The 23,207-nt window shown below is 41.7% G+C and overlaps 1 protein-coding gene across 1 annotated transcript; it reads right to left on the bottom strand.

Annotated features, from left to right (window-relative positions):
* Positions 1–5,355: 5,355 nt before the first annotated feature.
* On the bottom strand, positions 5,356–15,736 carry LOC137095650 (vomeronasal type-2 receptor 26-like). Its single transcript, XM_067462412.1, has 3 exons — positions 15,599–15,736; positions 6,419–6,542; positions 5,356–6,275 (listed from the first exon to the last, which is right to left on the bottom strand). Exons 1-3 carry the CDS (start codon positions 15,734–15,736, stop codon positions 5,356–5,358), a joined length of 1,182 nt encoding a protein of 393 aa, XP_067318513.1.
* Positions 15,737–23,207: the final 7,471 nt, after the last annotated feature.

Below are 23,207 nucleotides of genomic sequence, written 5' to 3'. Positions count from 1 at the left end.
AATCTGCAACAGCTCACTATATCTTTAAAGTGGAACTCAGTTCTGAATAACATAGTATTTATAAGGGATCTGCGTATGATCTCAGTCCTATCTGGGATAATCTTTTTTTCTTCACATATTTGTAAAGTGTGTTCAGAGTGTTACTTCTAACACAGAAAGAAATCCCGATAACAATCATTTCACTGTTCCCCAGGCAGATGCTGATTCCAAACATCTCATTTTGTGTTTTGCAGTTCCCTGGTGTTACTCACCTACAATGGACTATTTCAGTGTTTCAAGACAATAACATTTTTCAGAACTTCCCACTTGGGTAAGTTTTTGCCTCATTGCAAAACCTAAGAAACTTTAAAGAACACCTTCTAAATACTGAATAGTCCCTTGCTACTTTGTGGTTCGCTTTTCCCGGACTCGCTTTTTTGCGGTTTTTCAATAAATATGAATTTAAAATATATGTCTGATATCTGTGAGGACCCCCACATGGATTTGGTGGTCACAGTTGGTTAAAATAATCCCCTCTGATGCCATGTTTCCCATCGCAGCCACCGGAAGGTGAAGAAGGCACATGTGAGACGGGAATGGGGGTGGGGAGGAGGGGGAGTGGGAGGGGAGGGGGAGCCAGGCACATCAGGAGGAACCAGTGGGAAGTGTGTGGTGCAAGGGAAAGGAGGGGAGGAAGAGGAAAGAGAGAGGGGAAAGAGGGATTGAGTGAGAGAGAGGGGGGGAGAGGGGAAGAAGAGTGGAGTGGACAGAATGGGGGGTGCCTGGCTCAACAGCAGTACATGTGAAAAAGATATTGGAGTCCTTGTGAACAACAAGTTAAAGATGTGCCAACAATGTGATGCAGCAGCTAAAAAAGCCAGTGAGATTTTGGCCTGCATCAATAGGAGTATAGTATTAGGGAAGTCATGCTACCCCTCTATTCTGCCTTGGTCAGACCACACCTGGAATACTGTGTCCAATTCTGGGCACCACAATTGAAGGGAGATGTTGACAAGCTGGAATGTGTCCAGAGGAGGGTGACTAAAATGATCAAGGGTCTCGAAAACAAGCCCTATGAGGAGCGGCTTAAAGAGCTGGGCATGTTTAGCCTGAAGAAGAGAAGGCTGAGGGGAGACATGATAGCCATGTATATATTTGTGAGGGGAAGTCATAAGGAGGAGGGAGCAAGGTTCTTTTCTGCTGCCCTGGAGATTAGGACACAGAACAATGGCTTAAAAGCACAGGAAAGGAGATTCCACTTGAACATTTGGGAAGAACTTCCTAATGCTGAGAGCTGTTCAGCAGCGGAACTCTCTGCCCCAGGTGCTTTCTTTGGAGGCTTTTACACAGAGGCTGAATGGTCATCTGTCAAGTGAGAATTAAAGATCTCCTATACAGGCAGGACCCAAGTTGGAGATAACTGTGTTACTATGAAGTTAGAAATTTTGATTTAAGGAGCAAACACATCAATGGTTTGGGAAAGAAAGCTTTATTGTAGGAACTCCATTCTAAGATTGGAAAGTTACTTAGGGTGCTGATCTGACTTACATAAATCTTGGAAGGTCGAGTAAGGATTCATGGGAAGGAGTAGAGGTGGAGGAACATTTCTAAGTAGAACGACAACACCCCCTGTGGCCAGAACTGAGCACAGCGTCAAGATGCTGAAGATGGCATCTTGGCGCTGTATATATCTCTATGTATAGATGTTTGTCTCGTCAGTGTATAACAGCATTGCATGTTTGCCATATATGTGTTCTGTGATCCACTCTGAGTCCCCTTTGGGCGTGAAGGGCAGAATATAAATGCAGTAAATAAAATAAATAAAATAATATTGTCCCCTGGGGGACTGGGGCACTAGAATAATCCAGATGGGAAATAGTGGCCTGGATTGCAATTGGTGGGCACTGAATAAATATAAGGGAGCAGTGGAAACACAAAGAAGAGAGAAAATTTTGAAAAAACTATTCATGCATTTTTCATCTAAATGTATAAGACAGAGCTGATTATTTTATTTGTTGATGAACACACAAAATGTACATTATAATCAATCAGTAGTGAAGTCCACCAGCAGGTCTTCAGAAGCAAGTGTTGGCAGTTGAAATTGCTGTGCATTGTTGGGAAGTCCAGCATGCATTAGCAGGACTATTTGCGTGTAATGATTAATTAGGTAAAGGTAAAGGTTTTCCCCTGACATTATGTCTATTCATGTCTGACTCTGCTCATCTCCATTTCTAAGCCAAAGAGCCAGCATTGTCCGTAGACTCTAAGATTATGTGGCTGGCATGACTGCATGGAGTGCCATTAACTTCCTGCTGGAGCAGTACCTATTGATCTACTCACATTTGCATGTTTTCAAACTGCTAGGATGGCAGAAGCTGTGGCTAACAGCTGGAGCTCACCCTGCTCCCCAGATTTGAACTGACAACTCTTCTGTCAGCAAGTTCAGCAGCTCAGTGGTTTAACCAACTACGCCACTGGGGGCTCTGTAATGATTAATTACAATACTATAAATAGGTGACATGTATGAAATCTATTTTAGATTATTTTTTAATGTTGTGACAAGCAGTTAAATAAGTTTGACATTGCATCTTTCTGTTTGTTTGCTTAAAGAAGATAGATTTTTGAGAGGATGGGTATTTTGTTCTGAAAGTAGTCCAAATATGTTTGGGAACTTCTGGTGTAGAATATGAATGCTATAGAAATCTGTTCCCCAAATGGTTTCAGCACCTTGGACAGCAGCTGTGAAGTTCAAATTGAGGCCCCATCTCTATACTGCAGTGCTATAAAATGCAATTTAACTTCCTTGAATTGCATTACAGGCAGTCCCCAAGTTATGAACAAGATAGGTTCTGGGTTGCTGTCAGTTGTTGAGCTGTATGGCCATGTTCCAGAAGAACATTACCATACATCCCGGAAAACTCAAAGCAACCCAGTGATACCAGCCATGAAAGCCTTTGACAACACAAGGTAGTTTCTGTAGGTTTGTTCTTAAGTTGAATGTGTAGATAGATAGATATAGATCTGTTTATTGATTAGTCTACTGACCATATAAACCATAAAAGACAAAAAAATACACAGACAAATAGATAGCAATCATTATCCTAAAACTCCTCTAATAGTTAACTAAAATAAATTAAAACACAATAAAACTTGATTAAATAATACGTATGGTAAAAGGGGATTAAATTACAAGATGAAAGCCGGAAGAGTAGACTGATGAGTGTAAAAGAATCAGTCAGAGAATTTAGATAATTTCATTGCCATGACCAGAGACCGCATTTTTTGAGATAAAGAGATCTCTCAGGTGGGCAGCTTTTATAATCAATTTGGCTTTTTTTTTTCATATCAGGAGCGGCTTGAGAAACTGCAAGTTGCTTCTAGTGTGAGAGAATTGGCTGTCTGCAAGGACGTTGCCCGGGGGATGCCCAGATGTTTTGATGTTTTACCATCCTTGTAGGGGGCTTCTCTCATGTCTCTGCATGGGGAGCTGGAACTGACAGAAGGAGCTCATCCGCGCTCTCTTCGGATTTGAAGCTCTGACCTGTCATTCTTCAGTCCTCCCAGCATAAGGATTTAACTCCTTGCACCACTGGGCTATGGATCTAAGTGTAGATTCTCCCCAGAAAGAAAATAAGACATTTTTACAGCTGAATTTATATGTAAGTTTGAACACATACATAGAAAAAACAATACAGCTTTGCCGCTGCAAGATTAACCATAGCCAAAGCCTGGAAAGGGGGAAAGGTTTACTTAAAAAAAGGGTTAGAGGGAAAGAATGTGGGAATATATGCTAATGGCCAAATTAACCAATAATTGGAGGAACAAAAGTAATGAGGACGTTTTGGAAAAGTGGAAGTTGGCCATGGCATATCTGAGTGGAGAGTCAGTGACATAGAGGAGCACCATTAGGAATTTAGGATTAGGCTATGAACAAGGATAGATACATTGGCTTAAAGGCTTCATAATGCTTCAGTGTCGGAAGTCATGGTGCATGGGTGTGGGGAAGAGATTTTATTTTGTGTGGGATGTGGGTTTCGAGTGTGTGAATGGTTTGTAATAGGTTGTCTGCTGTTGTTTGAATGTTATGGGAGTTTTTTTTGTGTCAGGGGCGACTTGAGAAACTGCAAGTTGCTTCTGGTGTGAGAGAATTGGCTGTCTGCAAGGACATTGCCCTGGGGACTCCCAGATGTTTTTGATGTTTTATCGTCCTTGTGGGAGGCTTCTCTCTTGTCCCCGCATGGGGAGCTGGAGCTGATAGAGGGAGCTCATGAGAGAAGCCTCCCACAAGGATGATAAAACATCAAAAGCATCTGGGAAACAGCCCCAGATGTGGCCCAAAACAAAGGAGACTTTAGGTCATTCCAATAGTGAACCTCCGGCACCGGCAGGACTGAAGACCAACAGGTCGCAGGTTTGAATCCGGTGAGAAAGCGTTGATCTCCCTCTGTCAGCTCCGGCTCCAGCTCCCCATGCGGGAACATGAGAGAAGCCTTCCACAAGGATGGTAAAACATCAAAACATTGGGCATCCCCTGGGCAATGTCCTTGCAGATGGCCAATTCTCTCACACCAGAAGCATTTCTCAAGTCGCACCTGACAGGAAAAATAATTGTAATAGTAGGGTTTTGGGACAGATATTCTGTGTGTTTCCTTACTGAAAACACAAGATATGTAGCAAGGAAATATTTGAAATAATATAGAGTATCATCTTCTTTATACAGCCTATTATTGATTCTAAAATCACTAATTGCATTATTGAACCAATGGGGAAACTAACAAGGCTTGTTTCTCTGTCATTTTTATGGCTATCAAAATGAAACTTGCCCTACTTGTAGAATGTTTTGGTCATCCACTGAGTTTTAGGGACTTACAAATATATTTTTTAAACAAGCTAAAAGGAGTATCCCCTTGTATATCTCCACAGGGACAAAACACAAGAAGGGAATAATTCCTGCAAGGTTTTAGAAAGATCTGGTCATCCACTGATTTTTAGGAAATTGTAAAAGTTCTTACATATATATATAATAGTAGCTAGCTACTAGCTACTATTATTAGCAGGTTGTTGTGTGCTTTCCAGGTTGTATGGCCATGTTTCAGAAGCATTCTCTCCTGATGTTTCACCTGCATCTATGGCAGGCATCCTCAGAGGTAGAGGGGTCTCACCTCTGAGGGTGCCTTCCATAGATGCAGGTGAAACATCAGGAGAGAATGCTTCTGGAACATGGCCATATAGCCCAAATGATCCAAATCAACTAATTTCTCCAAAAGTTTCAAGACATTCTGTTTTGATTCATTAATAATTTGGGTGGGGACCTTCCTGCATTGTAGTTTGGGGGTTTGTATCTCCAAATACCCGAATTTCACACACCTCTACTCATTAGCATTTTTTAAATCCGTGGAAACGTTTGCTGGTTACATGTGCTTTCTGGTCCTTATTTGGGTAGAGTAGAATAATATAACATTTTGGGAAAAATATGCAACCAAGTAACCCACCACTAGAGGCCAATATAGAGAAGATCACCACAGTCACCGCATATTTCCCACTAGGGCTGAAATAGACTGGGATGACGGATATCCAGACAGTGCAGAAAACTAGCATGCTGAAAGTGATGAACTTGGCTTCATTGAAGACATCAGGCAGCTTCCTGGCAAGAAAAGCCACAATGAAGCTCACCAAAGCCAAAAGACCCAAGTAGCCCAGAATGGAGTAGAGTGCAGCGGGTGAGCTCTCATTGCACTCTAGGATGATGTGTCCAGGTTCTGTGTAGAAATCAGCATCTGGGAATGGAGGGGAGGTGCCCAACCAGACCATACAAATCACAACCTGAATAAGAGAACAGACCACTACAAAGAAGTATGAAAGTCTAGGTCTCAGCCATTTCCGTGCACCACTGCCTGGTTTTGTGGCCTTGAAGGCCAGAATCACGGTGATGGTTTTAGCCAAGACTGTAGCAAGAGAGACAGAGGAAATGATCCCAAAGGCTGTCTGCCGAAGAATGCAGATTGTTTTACTTGGTCGTCCAATGAAGAGCAAAGAGCAGAGGAAACACAGTATAAGGGAAGAGAGGAGGACATAGCTGAGTTGCCGGTTGTTGGCTTTAACTATTGGAGACTCTCTACATCTGATAAAGTTTCCAAGCACCACAGCAGACAAGAATGAAAAAAATACTGCAGTGAAAGCTAATGTGATTCCCAAAGGTTCCTCATAGGATAAGAAGATTATGCTTTTGGGGATGCACTTATTTCTTCCTTTGTTTGGGTAGTGATCCTTGTTGCATTCCACACAATAATCCATATCTAGAAAACACAGATCAGAGGACACTTTCATCTATTGGTCTTTGGACACTTTTCTTGATGGAAATATTGTCAATATGTTCAAAGTCTATGTACAGAATAGTTTATTAAGTCATGTGGCATCATAACATGCTAGCAACACCTACCTGTCTTGTTGGATATTTTTCCTCTAGGACATTCTTTGCAGTGGAAACAACATTTGGGTTTGCCCTTCAAAATTATCTTCTGGAAGCCTGGTGAACATTTATGGCTGCACACAGAATGCAGTGGCTATGCAGATTCAGTGAGAAAAAATATTAAAGTAAATATAAAACAATCATTCTTCTACAGCATTTTAAATTCAAACCACTTCGATAATAACCTATCCATGTACAAACTTTTTCTGAGTGTTTTGATGAGATAAATATATAATGATGAAATAAAAGACAGGTCTATGTGTTATTGAAGGCTTTCATGGCTGGAATCACTGGGTTGTTGTGTGTTTTCCAGGCTCTATGGCCATGTTCCAGAAGCATTCCCTCCTGATGTTATGCCTGCATCTATGGCAGGCATCCTCAGAGGTTGTGAGGTCTGTTGGAAACTAGGAAAATTGGGTTTATATATCTGTGGAAAGTTCAAGATGGGAGAAAGAACTCTTGTCTGTTGGAGGTAGATGTGAATGTTGCAATTGGCCACCTTGATTAGGGTTTTTAGTGGCCTAGCAGTTTTCAAGGTCTGGCTGTTTCCTGCTTGGGGGAATCCTTTGTTGGTAGGTCATTAACTGGCCTTGAATGTTTTTTGTCTGGAATTCTCCTATTTTTGAGCATTGCTCTGGTAGCTAGATTTTGTTCATTTTCATGGTTTCTTCCTTCCTGATGAAATTGTCCACATGCTTGTAGGTTTCAACTGCTTATCTGTGTAGCCTGACATGGTAGTTGTTAGAGTGGTCCAGCATTTCTGTGTTCTCAAATAATATGCTGTGTCCAGGCTGGTTCATCAGGTGCTCTGCTATGGCTGACTTCTCTGGTTGAAGTAGTCTGCAGTGCCTTTCATGTCCCTTGATTTGTGTTTGGGCAATGCTGTGTTTGGTGGACCCTATGTAGGCTTGTCCACAGCTGCATGGTGTACAGTAGACTCCTGCAGAGGTGAGAGGATCCTTCTTGTCCTTTGCTGAACATGGGATTTTTTAGTGGGCCTGTAGATAGTTTTTACGTTGTGTTTCTTCATCAGCTTCTCTCTGTGGTCAGTGGTTCCCTTGATGTACAACAAAAACACAGGTCCTTTTCTTTGGCATTCTGAACATTGAAATTCCTTCTTTGAGGACACTTCCTGAGCATGACTGTTGTAAGCTTTTCAAATGCACCATTAAAATATTACATAGATTCATGAATCATAGTCAGAATTGGAAGAGACCTCATGGGCCATCCAGTCCAACCCTCTATCAAGAAGCAGGAAAATTTATTTATTTATTTATTTATTTATTTGGTACGCTTATATACCGCTAATATCTCAGCCTATACGGCGACTCATTGCGGTTTACAGCATATTTAAAACTACAATATTCCAATTACAAATATAAAGTTAAAATATAAAATACATACATATACATACATAAAAGTATTGGGCCACCAATACAGACCAGAACATCTCATAATTAAAGTCACAATCCAAATTCGTTGTCCGAGATTGCTAATCCATGATCAAGCATCATCAGGTCGGGTTAGCCGAAAACTTGCTGGAACATCCAGGTTTTCAGTTTTTTCCGAAATGCCATTAGCGAGGTGGCTGATCTTATTTCAGTAGGGAGGGCATTCCAAAGCCGCGGGGCCACCACAGAAAAGGCCCTATCTCTCGTACCCGCGAGCCGCACCTGTGAAGCAGGCGGGATGGAGAGAAGGGCCTCTCCCGAAGATCTTAGGGTCCTGGTGGGCTGATAGGGCGAGATGCGTTCGGATAGGTATGTAGGGCCAGAACCGTTTAGGGCTTTAAAGGTCAAAGCCAGCACTTTGAATTGGGCTCGGTAGCTAATCGGCAGCCAGTGGAGCTGGTACAGCAGAGGAGTTGTATGCTCCCTGCGCCCTGCTCCTGTTAATACCATGGCTGCCGCCCGTTGAACTAGTTGGAGCTTCCGGGCCGTCTTCAAAGGCAACCCCACGTAGAGATTGCATTCAAAGCACCCCTGACAGATGGCCATCCAGCCTCTGCTTAAAATCCTCCAAAGAAGGAGCCCCCACCACACTCTAGGGCAGAGAGTTCCACTGCTGAACAGCTCTCACGGTCAGGAAGTGCTTCCTAAAGTTCAGGTGGAATATCCTTTCCTGTCGTTTGAAGCCATTGTTTGAAGCTTCATTTGATATGGAATTGTAGTTGAGTTCTAACATTGCTTTTTAGTTGTGCTGGTTAGAGGATAACTGCTTTTTGTTTTTGTTTTTTACAGCGCTGATATTTGTGCATTATATTTTCAGGTTGTTTGAATAATTTGATCATTCTGTTCCACCCAAAGCTGACATTTGCTGGTGAGAGACAGTTTGTGCTGTCGCGCCTGGGGGCTATTATTCTCAATAAGGAGGGATGGACATGACATCTTTTCCCCAGGGGATTGCTTCTTGCCCTCCTATAGGAAACTGGAACTCCAAAAAAACCCAAAACGCTGTAAATAGCTCAAGATAAGTTTTATTTATCACAAAGTCATTTCTTCAAAGCAATGAGCTGGAAAACTTTAGAAGGGCGAAGGAAAACATACATTACAGTCTCAATCAGTCCTGGGTCCAAGGTGTTTGAAGCTGAGAAGCCTCACCAAGTTTCCTCTTTCCTCAATGGCTGTGAATGCCGGAGCAAACCACAACCCCAGTTCAGATGGCCTATGTTTTGAAGATTCAGGACCTTCCTTTGGTGCCAAAAGAACCGGCTTGAAGGCGTCTGGGTCTCCTCAATAATTGTCCAGGATGATCTGGACATAAAACATGAGTCCCAGGGGTAAAAAACCTCAGAACTGGTGCTAAGAGGTAATTTAAATCAGGGTCCTTTAGAGTCAGGTCTCTTACTCATGTCCATGTTGCAGGAACTCTGATGGCAGAATGAAGAAAAAAGGAACTTCTCCCCTCTTGCAGGAAGAGGTGGAGCCAAACGGTCCTGATTAACAGCTACAAGCAACCAATCCATACAACTATACATAAACAGGGTAAAAGGGGCAGGATTAAGCATGATACAACAGTTTAAATCTTACAACTAACAGTTCTATACATAGGTGGCGCCACTCGCACCGTCACACCGTTTATGAATTTTAAAATAAACCAACAAGAAGAACTTATGCCTCATGACTGACCTGGATAAATTTGTTATTCCAGATGTTTATCTCTTTGTGAATAGCAACACTGTGATTCGTTGCAGAGCGAAGGTTCACTTCCCCTACCTTCACACTGAGAAAGGAGTCATTGGGGAACAGGATCCAATTCAAAATATCGTAAGTTGCCATGTCTTCAATCCCATCAAAAATGGCATCCTCCACAGTAGTTTTGTTGCAAAGTATTTTCTTAAGGAACCAGTACACCTGAATATAAAAGAATATGTGTGTGTTGTATATTATTAAGTGTCCAAAATGTCTTTATTGTGTGAAGTCTTTGAAAATTGGAAAAATGTGGAAAACCGTTATAATATCATTCAGCAAGAAGAACATTTTGTGAACTTTCAATCGAATGGGTGACTTGAAATACAGTATGGCACCTGTATCTGTGTGGGATATCTTCATGAACTAACTCTGGAAACTGGAAATTTCATAATAATAGTGAATGACATCTGCCGTGGAGGATCCAGAAAATTCTTATAGATGTATCCTGTCTTGGAATTTCCTAGGTCATCCAGGGTGATTATGTGCAACATCCAGCAGACACATGGTATAGAAACACCTGGAGGACTTAGATAACCCCAAAAGATACCATATATTGTTGGATGTGCAGAGGTGGATCTGTAGCCTTGGTCCTGTGGGCATGGGTTTCATATTATAAGTTATAATGTATGTTCCTAATCTCAGAATACTTACACAACCATAAGGATTAGTAGAAGATTTTGTTGGTTTGATTCAAAACGATCTTGATAGATTAGAGAGATGGGCCAAAACTAACAAAATGAAGTTCAACAGTGACAAATGCAAGATACTCCACTTTGGCAGGAAAAATGAAATGCAAAGATACAGAATGGGGGAAGGCCTGGCTCGAGAGCAGTACGTGTAAAAAAGATCTTGGAGTCCTCGTGGACAACAAGTTAAACATGAGCCAACAATGTGATGTTGCGGCAAAAAAAGCCAATGGGATTTTGGCCTGAATCAATAGGAGCATAGTGTCTAGATCTAAGGAAGTAATGCTACCCCTCTATTCCGCTTTGGTTAGACCACACCTGGAATATTGTGTCCAATTCTGGGCACCACAATTCAAGAGAGATATTGACAAGCTGGAATGTGTCCAGAGGAGGGCAACTAAAATGATCAAGGGTCTGGAGAACAAGCCCTACGAGGAGCGGCTTAGGGAACTGGGCATGTTTAGCCTGAAGAAGAGAAGGCTGAGAGGAGATATGATAGCCATGTATAAATATGTGAGAAGAAGCCACAGGGAGGAGGGAGCAAGCTTGTTTTCTGCTTCCTTGCAGACTAGGACGCGGAACAATGGCTTCAAACTACAAGAGAGGAGATTCCATCTGAACATTAGGAAGAACTTCCTGACTGTGAGAGCCGTTCAGCAGTGGAACTCTCTGCCCCGGAGTGTGGTGGAGGCTCCTTCCTTGGAAGCTTTTAAGCAGAGGCTGGATGGCCATCTGTCAGGGGTGATTTGAATGCAATATTCCTGCTTCTTGGCAGGGGGTTGGACTGGATGGCCCATGAGGTCTCTTCCAACTCTTTGATTCTATGATTCTATGTTTTCTGATCCCATTTTCATCATTTGCAAGGGCATCTTAGATGTAAAATTTGAGACCATTTTGCTTGTTATTAGTGACCCCACACACATAACAACAAAATACTTTTTTATGGAAAAATGAGATAAAATGCTTCAAAATAAATAAATAAAATTGTCTTTCTTTTAACACACACATTACAATACCACAATGGCTCTGAGGCATTCATTTCTGTTTCACAGTGTTGTTGTCAAAGAGAAAGGACTCACCTGCCACAGTGGGATAATCTCAACTTTCAGGCCATTTCCCCTTTTTTTCTGCTTTGATCTGTCTAAAGAAAGATTGTGCAGTGCCTTGGCCACCAGAAAAACTGCTTTGTAGACACTGTAACTCAGGGGGCTCATCTTCATCTCAAAATGGGATACAGAGGGACTATCCAACTTCTCCTGACGACTGCATGGCCAGTATTGTAGTTTTGCAGGCAGAGAGTAGGGAGGAAGCAAATTGCAGTTGAATACTTGGCTCCAGAAACTCTTAATGAAAACATCATCAGGATATTTGTTTGGTGTCACAGACTGAAGAAAATATCGGAATCCAGGAATCTCTTTTTGATGGGAAGCTAAGGATAGGGCACCAGAGAACCATCCTTTATATATATATGGATTACCATTCCACTTTGCTGTGGTCAGCCACACTTTCCCTGCCAATATTTCATTTGTTTTCCAGTATATCCTTGAGAGAAACCCAATATCACCATAAGCAAACACCACTTTGCATGATGACCTCCTTAGTTCTTGTTTTCTTTGGTCCATTTCAGTGAAATATGCTAAACTGTCTTGAAAGAAAATTACAAATTCAGAACAGATCCTATTCTTCTCAATTTCCTCTTTGAATGTATGGAAGAGACTCCCACTTCTGCCATATGCTGCAACAACTACTCCAATCCATGTCCACTCAAAGTGAAGAAGCAACTGGATTATACCTACAAGATGAAGTTCATCACTTGAGTACATCTGATATAAGGAGGGGAATTCAATTTGATTGTGCACGACAGGATCAGAGGAGCCATAACTGATCTGTAAACACATAAAGGTTTGTCAGATTCTTTCCAAATAAGTTGGTAAATCAAGCGTTCTGCAAGGTATCTATTGTGGCTAGATCTTGGCCTGAGCTTGAATCTACACTGACCTAAAACCTGGTGCTGATCCCGTGCACTGGATACTGAACTGCCCCAAGTCTTATCCCCTCCAATAGTCCCTCAGCTGCCATGGAGGTGGAAGGAAGTCCCCACAGCCTAGTGGCACAAACATGGTTTGATGCTGTCTGGCGACCACCTTAATTGCTGATCTCTCATCCTACGTGTTACGGCAGTGTCCATCCATAACATGGATCCTATTTGTTTTCTGTTGCTTGCCATGATGTCACCAGGTAGACACCAGGTAGACAGGGCACTAAGGGAGGTAGGAGAGCAAGAACTGCCCTCCCTCCTCTTACTTCATCCTTCCCAGAGCTCCCTATCTCTCTGGTGAAGGTAATGTCACACAATGGAGAACAGGTAGGACACATGTTGTGACCAGTGACCAGCACAGCATAGGGCTGAGTGGGGAAGAGGACTGACATTGTATGTCCACAGGGTACCTGAGCCCAGAGAATGTAGGTGGCAGTGGAGACAACTGTGGCCAGTTCTGTTTGGGAACCAGATCAACCCTCCTACAGGCTAAAGCAGTTAAAGTAGTATTAAAATGTTAAAGGTTTTCCCCTGACATTAAGTCTATTTATGTCTGACTCTGCGGGTTGGTGCTCATCTCCATTTCTAAGCCAAAGAGCCAACTTTGTCCGTAGACACCTTCAAGGTCATGTGGCCAGCATGACTGCATGGAGTGCTGTTACCTTCCCGCCAGAGCAGTACCTATTACTCTACTCATGTTTGCATGTTTTCAAACTGCTAGATTGACAGAATCTGGGGCTAACAGCAGGAGCTCACCCTGCTCCCCGGACTTGAACATGTGACCTTTCAGTCAGCAAGTTCAGCAGCTCAGCACTTTAACCCACTGCGCCACCAGCGGCTCCTCGTGTATAACTGCAATAATTCTACAGTGTAGATGTATCCTGAGACCGAAAATCCAAGTTGCAGTCTCCACTGAGCCATGAAACTGATTGAGGAAACTTGGAAGAATTGCTCTGTTTTAGTCTGACTTGCCTTACATGATGCTTATGATAACAATGATTAATTAAAAACAGACACAGATATCACAGCAGAGAATAGATGGGTCATTAATGTGCTAACTAAATTCAAAAGAACTCTGGATCACACGATTTTCAGAGTTTGCTTCAATGACCTAAGTTTTCACAGTAACAAAACAGTTTTAAAGGCTAGACAACATACGTAAGTGTAACCAAATTTGTTTCAAGATCTAATTGCATTTAGTATTAATAAAAAAAACGTTAAATTTCTCAACATTACATTATATTCATATGCCACAGTTTACTTAAAGAGCTCAAGAAGGCAAAACTCATTCTTCCTAAGTAACCAGTCTAGCTGTATTATCACAACAAGCCTGTGAAACATGTCTTTATCTTTCAAATTTAGGTCCAAGCTTTCCATTGCACTTGACATAGCAAACAATAAAACAATACATAACAAATAAATAAGTTCAAAACACAAAAATTTAAATCACCAAATAATCAACATCTACCAGCTATACCAAATTGAGTAAACAATTAAAAAGCTAAAAGCTTATGAGAATAAAATATATATTTGTCTAGTAGTGCAAAGATCTATTTTTCTCAACAGGGGATCCAGAGTCCAGGAGTCATCAATAAAAAGTCCTCCTTTATTTCCATCTAATGTGCCTACATTGTACTGGAAAGTCCGGGAGACGGCCATTTCATAAGAACAGTAAAACATAAGCTAACCAACTAGTATATTTCCAATGTCCTGACTGTCACAGAGGAATTTGTTGGTCGTATTTAGATGACTTGTCCCCAGAAATGGAAAAGCAATTTCTTGGATTTTGTAATTCATTCATTAAAAAACTTGTTGCATTTTTGCACTGCACATATTGGCCATGGATCCTGCAATATTGCTGGATATATTGTTTATAAAGCTATTGTCCTCCCAGCCCTGTTATATCCCTGCGAAACATGGACTGTCTACAGATGTTGCACTCAACACCTTGAACAATTCCATCAGCGTTGCCTCCGAAAAATCCTGCAAATCTCTTGGAAAGACAGGTTGTCAAATGTTAGTGTGCTGGAAGAAGCAAAGGCCACCAGCATTGAAGTGATGATCCTACGCCATCAACTCCACTGGACTGGCCGTGTTGCCCGAATGCCTGATCACAGTCTCCCAAAGCAGTTAAAATACTCCAAACTCAAGAATGGGAAATGTAATGTTGGTGGACAGAAAAAGAGATTTAAAGATGGGCTTAAAGCCAACCTTAAAAACTCTGGCATAGACACAGAGAACTGGGAAGCCCTGGCCTTTGAGCACACTAACTGGAGGTCAGCTGTGACCAGCAGTGCTGCAGAATTCAAAGAGGCACAAATGGAGGAAGAAAGGGAGAAATGTGCCAAGAGGAAGGCACTTCAAGCCAACCCTAATCAGGACAGCCTTCCACCTGGAAACCGATGTCCTCACTGCGGGAGAACATGCGAATCAAGAATAGGGCTCCACAGCCACCTATGGACCCACCGCCAAGACACTGGACTTGGAGGACCATCATCCTCGGGCTATGAGAGATCTCCTAAGTAAGTAAGTAAGTAATATTGCTGGATAGCTGTATTCTATTGTTCTCTATAAGGATGTGCTTATAATAGCTCTGTATTTAAGCAAAACATTATGTTTGAGAACCACATATGTGGAGCTGATCAGGGTAAATTGTAGGGTAATAAGGAAAATATACTCAGTTTCATCATATTTATTTAATATATTGTTCTAAATATCTTGTTTGGTTTGGTATTGTGCTATGGCCTAAGGGCTAATCAAAGAAGAAGAAGAAGAAGAAGAAGAAGAAGAAGAGGAGGAGGAGGAGGAGGAGGAGGAGGAGGAGGAGGAGGAGGAGGAGGAAGAAGAAGAAGAAGAAGAAGAAGAAGAAGAAGAAGAAGAAGAAGAAGAAGAAGAAACACAACAAGATGACTCCACAGCAGACAAGATCACTCTGGTGGCATTATTATTATTATTATTATTATTATTATTATTATTTATTATTATTATTATTATTTGAAACACAACAAGATGAGTCCACAGCAGACAAGATCACTTTGCTGGCTGTATTATTATCATTATTATTATTATTATATTATTATTATTATTATTATTATTATTATTTACTTTCAAAGTAAGTACCACACAATTATAATATTACAAGGATGTGCAGAAACTCAACATCAGCATCAATGAACATGGGTCTTCACTGTCAGAGGCTGCTGAAAAGGAATATGGCAATGTTCTTCATCCTTACCTGTGGTATCTTATAGATCCCCAGCATATTGGCGATCTGAACAGATGGCTCTGATGTCTGCGCCCCAATGACAGCTCCCATTTTCTTTTGGCCTTGGCAATTGTAGTTGGGAAATATTTTGACTTTCTTTGTATTCATGTTGTCATAAGATGACTGACCATAAGCATAGGAGAGCCCATTTCCATAGAACGGAAGATAAACTGGAGCGAGCTTGTCCCTCTCAGACAGTAGGCTGATGACATTCTCATAGGTTTGGCTTCCACTGTAAGAGTTGTCATAAAGGCGAAATCCCAGAGAGATGTTGGGTAAGAAATGGGGATTCTTATTTATTTTTTCCACAGCAAATACAAATGCCAAGACATGCTGGTAGTTCTTTAATTCTGGGCTGTGGAGACGGATGGGGCAGCAAAGCATTTAATATGAAACAAACATAGGCTAGCATTTTTTTTGTTAGCCCCAAATTCAGAAAACCTGTTCAATTATTGTCAAAGGCTTTCATGGCTGGAATCACTAGGTTCTTGTAGGTTTTTTCGGGCTATAGGGCCATGTTCTAGAGGTATTTCTCCTGACGTTTCGCCTGCATCTATGGCAAGCATCCTCAGAGGTAGTGAGGTCTGTTGGAACAGACCTCTCTACCTCTGAGGATGCTTGCCATAGATGCAGGCGAAACGTCAGGAGAAATGCCTCTAGAACATGGCCCTATAGCCCGAAAAAACCTACAAGAACCTGTTCAATTAATTGGGGATTGATGGCTTAATGCATAAGTGATGAATCTACTATAGAAAGAAATAACAATAGAAAACTGAACCCTCACATCTGCTATCAAAAATGAAAGATGAAGAAGCCCAATTAATAAGAAATGCTGCACAACTGAGGCCAATCTGAGGAACTGGCAACAAAGACATTGATTAATCCTCAAAACGTAGGAGATGGAGAGAAACAAATCTGTGTGACATGAAAAGATTGGAAATCTTTTAATTTAAGCAGGACATCTAAGTTAGAGAGAATCTTCTAGGTCTCAAGTAGTTGCTAGACACAAGGGCTGTTGTTTAGTTGAACTCATCAGTGACTATTAAAGGCAATAATATTTTATATCCATTTTTTAAAATTACTCCGAATTTTTGTCACATTATCAATTAGAATGCCGGTGGTTCAATGACTTAAGCCTTTGAAGACCGACAAGTCTGAGGTTCAAATCTGGGGAGAGCATGGATGAGCTCCCTCTGTCAGCTCCAGCTCCCCATGTGGGGACATGAGAGAAGCCTCCCACACGGATAATAATAATAATAATAATAATGATAATGATAATGATAATAAGGTAGTGGAAAATGAACACGCAAAAATACTGTGGGACTTTCTAATCTAGACTGACAAAGTTTTCGAATACAATACGCCAGACATCACGGTTGTGGAAAAGAAAAAAGTTTGGATTATTGATGTCGCCATACCAGGTGACAGTCGCATTGAGGAAAAACAACAGGAAAAACTCAGCCGTTGTCAGGACCTCAAAATTGAACTGCAAAGGCTCTGGCATAAACCAGTACAGGTGGTCCCAGTGGTCATCGGCACACAGGGTGCCGTACCAAAAGATCACAGCCAGCATTTGGAAACAATAAGCATTGACAAAATCACGATCTGTCAACTGCAAAAGGCCACCTTGCTTGTATCTGCACGCATCATTTGAAAATACATCACACAGTCCTAGACGCTTGGGAAGTGTTCAACTTGTGATTTTGTGATACAAAATCCAGCATATAGATCTTGTTTGCTGTGACATACTGTGTTTTTGTGTCAGTAAAATGATGTTAATAATAATAATAATTTTATTTATATACTGCTCTATCTCCCCTAGGGGACTCAGGGAGGTTTCCATGTAAACAAAATACATAGAAAACATACAGTGTAAGCAAAACATAGACAAAGAATTATCAACACACACATATATATTAAAAACTGATTCTGCATGATTCTTTGTGCAAATGAGGTGTCAGGGGCCAGAAATTCAGAAAGGGCCTAGGCAATTTCAGAGGGCTAGGCTGAGGCTAGTGAAAAGGGAAACATGGGGGTCGGGGAAATGGGTAAAGTCAATGACCAGGTCCCAGCAGTGGCCATAGTGAGGCCTGGGCTGCTCATTTTCAGGGCCTATTTGGGAACTGAGACAGGTCTTAGCCAGAGCAAATACCCTGGAATGACAGAAGTCCCAAGGCAGTGGGGTAGTGGGTAGAGTGCAAGGATGGTAAAACATCAAAACATCTGGACATCCCCTTAGCAACATCCTTGAAGACAGCCAATTCTCTCACACCAGAAGTAACTTGCAGGTTCTCAAATCGCTCCTGACACAAAAAAAATAGTATCCCTTCATGTAGACCACCGGGCAGTTGAACCTTTGCCTCAACAGCTGCCTCAGCACAATATTTCTCACTGCATCAAATGGAAGCTGATTAGAACAAAAGGAATTAAGGTACACAAATCAAAATGTCAAAAGTTGCCTTTCTGAGACACTGCTTCAGACTTCTCTTTGAACTTGTTAGAAGGTCTAGTGTCCCTACCAGCTAATAAGAAACTGAATACTTACACGGTTTGAACTGTGTAAGAAGAAACTTCCTTAGGATGTATTTCATAATTTTGCCTTTGAACATTTCGCTGAGACAAAGATAACACCCCACCAAGAATGAGATCCCCATCTTTGTAGTAACCCTCTGCATAGGATCTGTCCTGATCACATACTGACTTTGTCATCTTGCCTGCCATGTGGGGTAGAAGTAATATGACAAAGATCAAGGAAACCATGACAGGAGCATTTCCATGTGATGACTCTTCAGATTTCATCTTCTCATCAGAGGAGTATCACTTTCAAAGTGTTGCTGCACTAGATGTTAAAAGAAAGAATAATAACAACATGAGACATATCTAATTCTCTGCAACAGCTCACCACATCTATTAAGTGAAACCTGGTTTTGAATAACATAGGAGTATTATAAGAGGTTTGCAGATTATCTCAGTCCTAACTAGAGGAGTCTTTCTTCTGACATACTTTTAAAATACATCCAGGAACACAGGAACAAATTGTGATAACAGTCATTTTGTTTTTCCCCAGGCAGATTCTAATCCCGGCGCTCTCATTTTGTGCTCATTCCCTGGTGTTACTGACCTAAGATGGACCATTTCAGTGTTTACATTTGCTTGAAGGCAACAATATTTTTCAGTACATCTCATTTGTGCAAGTTTTTCCCACATTACAAAAGCTTAAAAAAAAAAAACACTTTAAAGGACATTTCCCAAATGCTGAATAAATGAAATGCCAAATAGTTTTAACATTTCCAAGCCCTTTACTTATTATTTATTTTTTTAATCATACATATGAATGGCACCTGGAAACTATAAAAATAGAAGACTTCAGGTGGTATGCAGTTTCAAACTTTTGAACCCCAGAAATGGTTCTGGCCCAGTTTATCTGCCTGAACATATCTCCCTCTATGAACCACCACAGAGTTTAAGATCATCTGCTCTTGGTCCTGCCTCCCTCGCAGGCCCGATTTGCAGAAACGAGAGACAATGGTGGCCCCTCGGCTCTGGAACTCCCTCCCCAGGGATATTAGGTCACCCTCCCCCCCACCGACCTCCCGCAAGAGAATGAAAATGTGGCTTTGTGACCAAGCCTTTAGAAGACTTATGCAATAGATAGACTTGAAACAATGTGCAATGACCATTGGAACAGCCTGGATTACATTCATGGATTACGTTTTAAACTCGGATTGTATTTTTTTAATGTTTTAATTGTTTTAAATGTACTTTTAATGCTGTTTTAATATTTAAGTGTACATGGTGTTTTAAGGTTTGTAAAGCCATCTTGAGTCCCCTCGGGGGTGAGAAAGGTGGGGTAGAAATGTCATAAATCTATATAAATAAAAATGTAGTGTTTGTTGTGGGGTTAACAAAACTCAAAAACCACTGGATGAATTGACACTAAATTTGGACACAATACACCTACCAGGCCAACGAGTGACCATCACTCATAAAAACACTGGAACACACAGCAGAAGCCAAAAAATAAAAAATATATTACAACGCATGTGCAAAACCACATATATACATAAACATATACACAAATATACACAAAAAAACACATATACACAGACTGGGCCACAGCAATGCGTGGCAAGGGGTGGCTAGTTAATTAATAAATAAACTCCCAAAGTTGAGCAGTTCTCATATTACAAGAAACAACAAAAAGCGAGCACGTATGAAGATGGGGACAGCATGAATTGGGCAGACCTTGTTGTCTGAAGGTAGAACCCCAAAAAGTGTTGAGATCCAGGAATGACTTCCCACTCCCACCCCTCGGTGGGATGATACCCAGTTTAGCCTTGGCTTCCAAACAAACCCCAGCTGAACAACACCGACAACCCCTCTTGTCTTCCCACCACTTTGATTTTCTTCACAAATGGGTGCAGTGACCTCTCCCCCGCCCCCATGATATCAAAGACCTCCAGCCCCACCCCTACTAAAACAAAGACATAGTTTGATCAGTGGAAATTGTAGTTTCCAAGGATGGAGGTCCAGATGAATTGGAAATGGCTCCCGTCCCTTCACCTTTCCTCGAGCCCCTCAAGGACCAGCAGCAGCCCACACTCCATAGCCCTTGAGTCCCCATATACAGGGTCCCACCCCCGGCTCAGCTGTTTGGCCTGAGCTGGTTTGCTGGAGCAGATCTTGGCTGCATCAGCAGAGATCGCCCAACTGGTCTCTCCCTTCCTCCCATGCCAGGACCAATCCAGATGGCCACAAAGTAACCCAAATCCCTCCATTCACCAGATCCCTGTTACCATGTATGTTGTACTCCAGTGCAGGAACACCTCTGAGTTGAAACACCACACTAGCTTGGTAAAATCAGCAAGCTGTTTATTGTAGAATATATGTAGGCAAAGCAGTAAAAAATAGTACAACAGTAAAAGTCCAAAATCCAAGAAAATCCATAAACTTTAAAAGTAAACCAGGTCCTTTGGTACATAGAAATCCATGGAGCAAGACATTTGAAAACATGGAACAAAACAGCAGGAATTCTCAGACAAAAACTTAGACTTGGCTACAACTTGATACATGAAACATAAAGCACTTGAAAATGAAACCAGCATGAATTAACAACATTGACTCAACTGAGACTCTAGTCTCCCATGAATCATTATAAACCCTTTCCAAAGGCCGCAACTGACAGGAAAGCATTCTTTCTCACTTTCCCACTAGGTAATGGTTTGTTATCTTTTTTATTTTTGTTGTAAACGAGCAGAATGCCTCAGATTCTGAAAGCTCTGTCTCTGTTTACTAAAATTTTGCTTTCTGTCCAAGGTTTCACTATCATCACCTTCTGCGCCTGGCAAAGCAATCTCATCATCATTTTCAGGCTGCCGCTCTGAGAAAAGTGGTGAAAATTCTTTCCCAGAAATGTGACCTTTCTTAGGCTTCTCTTCTGAACTTAACTCCAGCCCAGGCAAGCTCATATCCTCAGGCTCATTATCAGGAACATCATTCCCATTCCTATTATGCACACCAACATGAACATCATTCTCAACATAAACATCAGGCACAATCACAGGCTGAACAGGCTGATATACAACAATGTATCTCCTTGCTACCATGTATTTTCTCCATATTTCTTTATTTTTCCTTACTTTCTTTTCTGTGAGCATGCACATGAGCAAAGAAGTTAAAATATAACAAAATACTGCAGATGACCCTTTCAGCTTCTGCTCAGCCATGGTGAGACTCCTCTTTCTCCTTTTCACCCCATTTTCCATTCTCTATAAGTGGCTTGCACCAAACACCACACCAAGTCTATTCCTTATTTCCATTTATTTTTATTATAATTAAACTCACCACCTTCGCAGGTGTGATTGGTGGAGACAAGAGACAGTGCCTTCTTGGTGGTGGCCCCTCGGCTGTGGAACTCCCTCCCCATTGAGATTCGATCAGCCCCTCCCTCCTAGCATTTAGACAAGGACTGCAGATATGGAGGATCCTGCCTAGTGAGCATTTATGCCAAGACCCAGGCATGTAGCCGGGGGGGGGGGGGGGGGCTCGGGGGGCTTCAGCCCCCCCCCCCGAAATTCTCATGGTGGTTCGCGAAAAGGCCTTACTGGTGCATTATTTAAACTGTTATGTTTATTAATATCATGATTTGATCACCATTCTCAATATATCCCATATGTATGGGGGTATTGGGGTAATGATACAAAAGGTTTGCTAGGCTAGACCCTCTTTCACTCAGACTCAGCCCCCCCCGAAACTCAGCCCCCCCCCCCCGAAACCCCCCCTGAAAATTTTTTAGCCCCCCCCCCCCCCCCCCCGAAACGAAATCCTGGCTACGGGCCTGCCAAGACCCAAAGTTTCAGGTTAGAGAATACAATCACCAAGATGAAAATGACCTGGCCAGAAACAATGCAAGTATGGCTAGTGCCAAAATGTACAAATGGGAACCTGCCAGAAGTGCAGATTGAACGAGATGAATGTTTGTTGAGGTCAAAGAGATTAGAATTGAAGAAACAGGTCCTGCAATGAAGACAGACTCACTTCTCCAAGCGAATTGGAGCTAAGGAATGGGAAGACAGGTGCAGGAGAAATGATCTCATGGGAGGGGTTCTGGCTTTTTAGAAGTGGTTCATACTGGTATAATCATTGTGAGAGCAACCCTGCATTCAGGTAAAGAGCTCTTGGTTTCATGGGCCTGGGATTCATGTATTCAAGTTTCCAGGCTGTTCCTGTGTCCTGGTCTTGTGAGGCATAGTTTTGCCTGTCTTTGATTTATGTATCTTGTCTTTAAATATCTCGATGAAATTGTTTTAGAGACTTTCCTTGAATAGATTTTTGGACTTTTGACTTTTATGGACTTAATCTTTTGTTGATTCCCTTTTTTATATTTTCTTGCTTTTCATATATTCAGTTTATTAACCTTTTATTATACTCTGCTTTTAATAAACTCTTACTTTGGATCACCTGGACAGTGTGTGGTTTGTGGTGGAAAGAGGCTTCTAGGTCCTAGTGCAACAGCAGCTCTACTGGAAGGAGGCAAGCCCCAAAAAGTCCATGTCCATATTGGGAAAAGTAAATGAGTCCTTGATTGGTTTTAGTTGTTTAGTCCTTGGTCATGAGAAAATGTTCTGGGAAAAATCAGGGGTGAGGGATCTTGAAACAAAAGGCAATGATTTAAATGAAAGTATATACTTTGAGTCCTTGTTTCCACAGCTAGCACTCTCTGTCCTGTTTAGACAATCAGCTGAGCAAATACCTGTGAGTGCTATCAGATTAGAAACAGAAACCACCTGTAGATTTAAACATGTGCACAATGAGTCCCAATCAGGCCTGTAGCGAGGGGGGGGGGTTAGGGGTTCAACCCCCCCCCCCCCGAAATGTTTCAGATTTTTTAAAAAAACCTGGTTTACTCATGAATTTTAACTGGTTAACCTAATCCCCATGCTAAGTCTATGAGATGCAAAAAATTAAGAGTCCCTCCAGAACTGTAAGCGCTATCTCAAGCAAATATTGACAATTTATTCACACTGTCATTACTTGCAGCAATAGCCGATGTAGTGAAGCAACCAAGATGGGGGGGGGG

Source organism: Anolis sagrei, chromosome Y (genome assembly GCF_037176765.1).
Source record: "Anolis sagrei isolate rAnoSag1 chromosome Y, rAnoSag1.mat, whole genome shotgun sequence".
In the NCBI taxonomy this organism is placed as follows: domain Eukaryota; kingdom Metazoa; phylum Chordata; class Lepidosauria; order Squamata; family Dactyloidae; genus Anolis; species Anolis sagrei.
Note: the sequence above shows the minus strand (reverse complement) of the source record. Positions and strands in the feature narration are given on the sequence as shown.

Bases quoted from the DNA above. Each gene is read 5' to 3' on its own strand.
- LOC137095650 (XM_067462412.1), bottom strand. From the start codon at position 15,736: ATGAATACAAAGAAAGTCAAAATATTTCCCAACTACAATTGCCAAGGC. The intron at 6,543-15,598 runs GTAAGGATGAAG...GAATCTGCATAG, and splicing joins GGATCTATAAGATACCACAG to CCACTGCATTCTGTGTGCAG. The intron at 6,276-6,418 runs GTAGGTGTTGCT...TGTGTTTTCTAG, and splicing joins AAAAATATCCAACAAGACAG to ATATGGATTATTGTGTGGAA.